The following is an 8,403-nucleotide window of genomic DNA, read 5'->3' as shown; positions in this document are numbered from 1 at the left end:
GTCAGCTGCTAATCAAAAGGTGGTGGTTTGAACCTACCAGCCACACTAAGGGAGAAAGATGTGGCAGTCTGCTTCCATAAAGATCTACAGTTTTGGAAACCCTATGGGGCAGTGCTATTCTGTCCTATAGTGTCTCTACAAGTCAAAGTCAACTCAATGGCAGTGGGGTTTTTGTTTGTTTGTTTGTTTGTTTATAACCTATGAAGACTAATATCTCCGATTAAGTAAGCCTCACTGTAATTGCCTCATGATTTGAGAAATTGTGGAAAATAGAAGCAAGAATTGACTACTTTTTATCTCCTTGCATTTAAAAAATAAGCCACAGTATCATCTCTGTCATTTTCAAAAAGGAAATTCGTAAGAATTTTGGAAGACATTTCAAGGGATATCTAATTTCATGTGAAATAAACAACATAAGTGTTTCTCATGCTAATTATGCATTATTAGCTACATGTCTTAATACCTTGAAAAACTTTAACTTGCAAGTGTCCTGCACATCTTTTCTCTAATGTAAAAGCAATTAAAAATCATTGTTTCAAACCTCAGACTTTTCAGATGTTTTGTTGTTGTTGTTGTTGTTATGTGCCGTCGAGTCATGTAATTCATTTATGTATGATTAGAAACTCTATTATTATTGAGTGATGAAAATGTTCTAAAATCGGCTGTGGCGGGCAGTAGTTGCACAATTCAGTGAACTTACTAAAAACCACTTAACTGAACACTTCAAATGGGTAAATTGTATAGCATGTAAACTGTATGGTATGCGAACCATATTAACAAATATTAAAATATTAACAAATAAGTCATATGAAGAAATTTATATTTACTATATTCTAGTAATTTATAAGTAACCTTTTTACTTTCCTTGAAAATGGGGTAGTTTGCATGATTGAGTAGTAAAGAAAATTTGTTTTCTCAGCATTTTCCAGTATTTTTTCCCCTGGTTTTACTTTACTCACCATCATATCCCTTATTCACACACAATAATAATAATAATAATAACTTCTCTGAATATTGAACTAAATGTTTCAGGATACTCATCAGCAAGGTTGATTTACAAAAAACAGTTACCGTCTGTGGGGTTTAAGAAAATTATACATGTTTCCACCAGATGGCACTAGTATGCAAACATTTTTTGCTCGGAGTCTGCTTTTCCTCTCAACAAAATTGCTACACGACACGTTATTTTTATTCACGTTGATTGATCTTGGTAAGAGAAAGAGAAATGAAAAGTTATGAAGATATTTCCTAGACTCTCTAAGCCCCAAGGTAAACAAAATCCTTATGTTACATGTGTGGAATGTATTACAAGGAGAAATTGATTTGTCCAAGGTCACAAACTTGTTAGTGGTAAAGCCCCAGAACCCTTGACTCTTAGTTGCTATCACAAATTATACAATAGCAAGGGTCAGAGAATGGATACCATAGTCAAAGAGAAAAAAAAAAAATCTCTATTGTGCCACTGTATACATAAAGTCTCATTTGATCTCTAAACTATTAACTATTGCCCAACCTTCCTTCCAAGGAGTAGCCAATGGATTTGAACCGCCAGGCTTCTGGCTAGCAGTCAAATGCCTTAGGAACTACGCTACCAGAGCTCCCATAAATTGTCTAATATTTATAATTCTTAGGAGCTTTGGTGGTGTAGTGACATTTGGCTACTAACCATAAAGGTCAGTGGTTTGAACCTACCAGCCACGCCAGAGAAGAAAGATGAGGCAGTCTGCTTTCTGCTTTCATAAAGATTTACAGCCTTGGAAACCCAATGGGAATTTCTATGAGTTGGAATTAACTAAATGGCAGTGAGTTTATATAATTCTACACTATTAACTCCATGAGGGAAGGAGAGTGACTATTTTGTTTAATACTATAGCTTCTTGAATATGGTAAAATGCCTAACACATACCAGACAGCCAAAAACGTTTGTAAATTGAATGAATGGATGAATTAATTGATTAAGCTTGACAACAACTACCCCACTTAGTAGGTAACATTATTTATGTTATACAGTTGAGGAAACTGAAGCTGGAAATATGAAGTAACTTGCCCAAGCCCATACAATTCTGTTTACCACACTTTGACACTGTTTTTGTATAGAATTACATTTTACATGTATGATTTTCACAATAGGAAAAAGAGTCCCCAAGGTCAAGGATCGTGTCTTTTTGGGTTCCCCATTGGATGACCAGCTTCTTTCACAGAGTCTGGCACCTAGTAGGCACTCAAATAATACATATCTCTTTGTCTTCCTAGTAACCCAACTCTTAGCAGCCTGGGCTTGGACATTCAGGAAGCTCTGCTCCTGGGCCACTGTCTGGTTTATTCCTTACACTTCATTCCAATCCTAAATCCAGGTCTTGTTTCTGGATTTCTGTTGATTTCTTCTCTAAGGCCCATTAACAAGCCTTAGAAGCTAGTATACACTTCCCACTTTGTTTTCACCCAAGAATTCTGAGTTTCATGACTGAGCAGTCTACCCTTTTGGTTCTCAAATCCCAGGGATGCTCATGGAAGTTGAGTAGATCAATAGAAAGAGTTGGTTCTGGGTTTGACTCTGTTACTTTCATCTCTATGACTTTTGGCTATTCTAAACCAAAAAAAAAAAAAAACCTCACTGCCGTTGAATGGATTCTACTCATAGTGGCCCTTCCTTGGGTTCCCGAGGTGGTATTTCTACAGAAGTAGATTGCCCAATCCTCCTAGACTGGAGGAGTGGCTGTTGGGGTTGAACTGTGAGCCTTCTGGTTAGCAGTAAAATGTGTTAGGCACTCCACCACCAGAGCTCCTTTGGCTATTCTATGAGTCTCAATTTCCTCACCTATCCATGCCTTCCTTCCTTCCTCGGAAGGAAGGTTGGGCAATCTACTTCCGTAGTGATTCGGCCTTGGCCATTGGAAACCCAAGGAGGGGTCGCTATGAGTCAGGTCCAACTTGATGGCACATAACAACAACAACTACATCCATATCACTAAGGAACTCTGGTGGTGCTGTGCCTAAAGCATTTGACTGCTAACCAGAAGGTTGGCGGTCCAAATCTACTAGCCACTCTGCAGAAGGAAGATTGGGCAATCTACTTCTGTAAAGATTTACGGCCTTACGGAAACAATTAGTCCTAGAGACTGGTACACCATGCAATCCACAGCCTATACGACTATGAGACCGGAGGAACTAGATGGTGCCTGGCTACTACTGTCAACCACTCAGAGGGGATCTATGTAGGAGATCCTGGATAGAGTAGGAGAACAATGTGAAAGAAAACTCAAAATCATTTAAAAAAAAGAAAGAAGAAGAAAAAGGGGGACCAGTTTTGCTGGTCTGATAGAACCTGGTGGAACCACTGAGACTGTGGCCCCTATCTGCCCTTCTGGTCTGGAATTGAACCCACTCCTGTGGCCTCCAGCCAAACAAGGGACAGGCATATGACTTGAACATTTATCTGAGGTAGATACACTCCTTGGAGAGATCAATTATAGGAGAAAGAATGGCTGTTTATGCACAGGGAGACAGCTCATGGTGCAGGAATGCATGGAGGGATGGACACAGGGAAGAGGTAACAATTGGAAGGAAGTGGGAAGGGAGGTGTTGCATTGTGGTAAATTGTAATCAATGTCATGAGACAGTGTATGTGAACTGCTGTACGGAGAGTGAATTTGCTCTGTAAATTTTCACCCAAATCACAATTGCAAAACAAAAAAAAAAGATAAAACAAAACAAAAGATTTACGGCCTCAGAAACCCAATAGGGTAGCTATGAGTTGGAATTGACTGTACGGCAGTGGGTTTGGTTTGTTTTCAAATAAGGCTGGTATTGGATGATCTCAAAGGTTCATTTCAGCTCTCAGGCTGCATGATTTTAACTCTCCCCTATAGTGACCCTGGTGGTGTAGTCCCCAAGGCATTTGACTGCCAATCAAAAGGTTGGCAGTTCAAACCCACCAAGCACTCCAGGGAAAGAGGACTGGGCGGAAGGAAAACTGGGCAATCTATTTCGGTGAAGATGTACGGCCTGGGAAACCCAAAGTGGGTCATTATGATTCGGAATCGACTCGATGACAGTTTGTTTTTATAGTGGCCCTCAAGTGTGCTTATGATTAAAATGGCAAATTTTAGGGAAGACTCTTTGGGCTCTTGCGGTGAAGTGAAGCCTGCACTGGAAAATTCTGTGCATCTGGCAGTTTTGGCCTCCAGGGACAAGTATTGCACACCTATTAAGCCTCGATGCTCGGGGATTGGAAAGATAAACCCAGTCAGGCTACCCCGCGCCGCCAGTGGGCGCTATAGGCTTCACCCCGGAAGCTGACGTCCTGCGTGGCCCAACATTGCCGCGCCGGACTCCGTCTTCCGGAGGCGGAGTGCCGGCCCCGTAACGGCTGGGTGTGCTACTGCGGCCGTTGTTGGCACTGCTGAAGCAACTAGTGCTGAAGGCAGACCAGGGCTGAGGTGGAGAGCAATGGACGAAGCCGGCGGCTGTGCGAGCGGCGGAGGGTTCCGCCCGGGTGTAAACAGCCTTGATGAGCCGCCCAACAGCCGTATCTTCCTAGTGATCAGCAAGTACACGCCCGAGTCAGTGCTTAGGGAGCGTTTCTCGCCCTTCGGCGAGATCCAGGATATCTGGGTGGTGCGAGACAAACACACCAAGGAGTCCAAGGGCATCGCTTTCGTCAAATTTGCCCGCAGCTCGCAGGCCTGCAAGGCCATGGAGGAAATGCACGGCCAGTGTCTCAGCCCCAACGATACCAAGCCTATTAAGGTGCGGGTGGCCGCGGGGGCGGTGTCGGGAGGAGAGTCCTCGGGCCTCAGCTCCCCCGAGGTTGTGTCGGGGTGGAGGTGGGGGAAGTGTGTTAGAACGTCGGTCCCTGGGAGCAGACCTGCAGCACTTGTCATTCCCGGGGGTGATGGGGAATAGTTTGGGGGAGAGGTAGGTCCTCAGGACACACTCCCTCCCCTAGGCCCCGCATTGGTGCGGTAATTGGAAGGGGAGAGGCTTGCATAGAGAACGCACGCCCTCACGAGCGAGGCAGCCCCCCGAACTCGGACGGGAGAACTGCGGAGCCTGCGCCTCCCCTTGGTCCTGCTGCTCTCTAACCAGGAACTATTTAGTCAGGCCACCCCCAACTGTAACCCTGGCCTTTGAGTACTTTTCTGACTGCCCTCTCACAGGTGCCCCCACTTATCATGTATAAAAACAGGAACCACCTTGGTGTGGACATTGCCCCAGACGAGGCAAAAAAAAAAAAAAAAGAAGTATGCATGTATATACAATTAGTGCAGGTGATTAAAGCTGTTTCATATTCCTCACACTCTTATTAACCCCTATTTGTGAAGGTATTAATATTCAGTTCTTGACACTATTTGTTATTGCTACCTTGCTTTGAAAACAGGAACGAAAGTATACTGCCCTAGGAGCCGAATTATTGTGATGGTAGTGTGCATTTTGTATTATTAAACGATTCTCTATACTCTTAGTTCATTCTGGTGGTGTTTATATTACGTATGCACACTTACTCCTGTGAAAAATAAAGGTAATGCCTCTGGCAAGGCCATTTTGAAGGTTATTTGAGATAACCTTTGCTTTAGCACAATTCCGGCCACAGGGTGGGCTCTCAGTATATCCTAGGAACAGTAGTAGCCAAGATTCCTTACTTACTGTGAACTCTCATCAAGACCCAATAGTGAGACTCTGATAATTGCTTAAACTGCTCCCCCGAGCAACTATTTATGTCTGTAGAAATAGTTGCTGTGTGTGTAATTCTGTTTTCAGTGCTTTCTGCAAAAACTACCCTCTCCGAGCATTTTTTTTTTCTGTATAATACAAAGAATTGAAAAGTAAATGAAGAAACAACGAAGTTAATTCTAAGTCCACCATATATGTGACATCAGAGGTTGACAAACTTTTTCTGCAAAGGGCCTTGTCACGTATTCATCTTTGTTTTTGAAAACTTCTTTTAAAATGTAAAAATAATTCTTAGATCGTGCATTATACAAAAGCAGGGAGCTGTAGTTTGCTACCCTGAAGTAGATTGCTGATTTTCATCTCTTTGCAATTAGGACTGCCATCCCTTAGTGGAGAGGAATTTGAAACTTTTGATTAGAATGATCACAGAGCCCATGTGGGCAACCCACAGGATACCCCTTTCCTTGATTACATTTTTACATTACATTTTTACCCTTCCATTTAGCAACAAAGGAATTGAAGTGCTTGTTCCCAAAGAGAATTAAAGTTTATGTTTCTTCTTCTTTTTTTTTTTTATTTCTTTTCTTTTCTCATTTTTCTCCAAGTTTCATCCAGAGAATTGTTTCCCTGCAGACCTAACTAGGCATTTTAGTTCTTCAGGAGCGGCAGTTTGGGTTGTCTTCCACCAGAACTAATGTAGTGTTTTTGTTACCTCCAGTTAATTTAGCTTTAGGTTTTGTTTTGTTTTGTTTTGTTTCTTTTATTTTCATATGCTTTGGTTTTGCAAAGCTCCAAATGATCTACAAGGCAGATAAGATTGTAGGACTAGGCTTATAGCCAGAAAAGATTGTCCAAGTAAACATCATACTGTGACCAGCTGTTTTTCCTAGAGAAAAGAGGTAAACCTAAAAATAGAAAACTCTCAGTTTTAGCTTTACAAGCATGCCTCTTGTCTAGAGCCCATAGTCTGTGAACATAAAATCTCAGGAGAAATCTTTCATTAGGAGGTTAGTTGTATATATGCTACACATAGATGCTCTTTATCAGAGATTTGACATTCCACTCTTCTAAAATTTAGACATTTATGTTATGAAAGGACTTCTGATCTCAGATCTCACCTGAGGCCTCTTTATTCCACCTAAGGTCTTCCTGTATAATTAAAACTTCTTTATTTGTATTTCTCTATTCATCATTCATTACTGGTACATCCACTAGACTAACTTTCTAGTTGACATGTTCTTGTACTTACCTTCTGAGGTCTGAGACAAGCCAAGTTTGACCAAAACATGAAGCCTTTTCTGCTAATAGTAGCCACAGCCACTTTTGGAATTGAATGTTTAGGATCCCCCCTCAGTAAGAGACTCAGTTTCCTTTTTTGCTCCCCAACCCCCAGTACCCATTGCATGTACAGGATTGGCCTAAAACTACCATATACAGGCCTTTGTGTTACCTCTCTCACTCCCATTTCCCTACACACCAAAAAAGTGTTTGGATCTTAACACCATAGGGTGAAGAAAGAATAATTCACAGCAAACCCCTCACCTCCTGAGAAAAAAGGAGAGGCAGTAAGTAAGAATTAATTAGCTTCCTGTTGATAGAACTCAGACGAATGATTACTTGGACCTAGGACGTAGACATACCTGGGAATGGGCAGGAGGATAATGGATATATACTTACTTAAAAGCATCTGAAACTGTACAGTTAAGATTTATGCACTTTATGTACCTCACAGATTAAAAAAAAAAAAAACAGTGATGAAAATACGTATGCCATAACATTCACCTGCTCACTGATTTTTAAAAATAAAAATAAGTGGAAGAAATTTTGCACATGAGCTTAGGCCAAAGTGAACTGGGCCACAAAGTGCATACTACAACATGGAAGGACAGAGAGCACAGATCAACTGGCTAGGTCTGCTTCTCCTTCTTGTGTAGAATGAGGAGAGCAAGATGGCAGCACTGGGTAACCTCACAGAAAAGCGACCACCAGAGACCCTGTACTGTTAGTGTGCTGGAATGTAACCAGTCTGAATAGAAACCTCTCAGAGGAGCTGGATCGCAGGAGCTAAGGGACAGGACCAAGAGTGGAAATAAGAAAACAAGGCATTTCCATTAATAGGCTCTCAATGACAAAGAGTTAGTTATAGTTTGAAAATAGAATAGTAAAAGATTTAAAAAAAAAAAAAAAAAGACCAGTGGCAGACCAGGTGGGAACGCTGGAGCAAGGAATGACAGCCACAAATAGATCAGAAATTAAAACTAGGTATGAAACCTTTAACTTCCTCATTTTCTCCTGAAAAGAAGTGAGAGTTCAGGTGTCTTGGGTAGAAAGGCCAATCTAAGAATTGATTTATTTCTATGCAGTGGGTAGTTTACAAACCTTAGCTAGTCAGGTTGCCAGTATAAATCAAGGTGCTATCTTTTTTGGTTTTTTGTTAATCTCTAAAAGTACAGAGTTAAGGAATCCCCTCCCATTAAATAATTTTTTATACACACGTTTTATCTGTTAAAGGGATTTTGATTACACATAATATACAGGGTCTTAGATTAATAGTTGTACATTTTATCAGTTGCTGTCAAACACCACTGTTGACTTAATAAAAGTTTCACTTAAAATGAAGATTTCCTGACTATTGGTTTTGCTAAACAAAAATGCAAAAGTAGAAATACATTTGGAAAAGATGATGGTACACTGAGAGCCTGATACTATATAAAAGCCATTGCAGTAAAA

At 41.1% G+C, this 8,403-nt stretch overlaps 1 protein-coding gene across 1 annotated transcript in view; it reads left to right on the top strand.

Annotated features, from left to right (window-relative positions):
• The first annotated feature begins 4,449 nt into the window (after positions 1-4,449).
• The window catches only part of RBM45 (RNA binding motif protein 45), a 14,516-nt gene continuing 10,562 nt past the window's right edge, over positions 4,450-8,403 (top strand). Inside the window, exon 1 of the mRNA XM_007951671.1 lies at positions 4,450-4,809. Coding sequence (XP_007949862.1) covers positions 4,450-4,809 — 360 coding nt within the window. The remainder of the gene's footprint in view (positions 4,810-8,403) is intronic.

Source organism: Orycteropus afer, unplaced genomic scaffold, assembly GCF_000298275.1.
Source record: "Orycteropus afer afer isolate SDZICR_OR568_19922 unplaced genomic scaffold, OryAfe1.0 scaffold00001, whole genome shotgun sequence".
NCBI lineage: Eukaryota > Metazoa > Chordata > Mammalia > Tubulidentata > Orycteropodidae > Orycteropus > Orycteropus afer.
The sequence above is the reverse complement of the archived record's forward strand: the minus strand, read 5'-3'. Positions and strand labels throughout refer to the sequence as shown.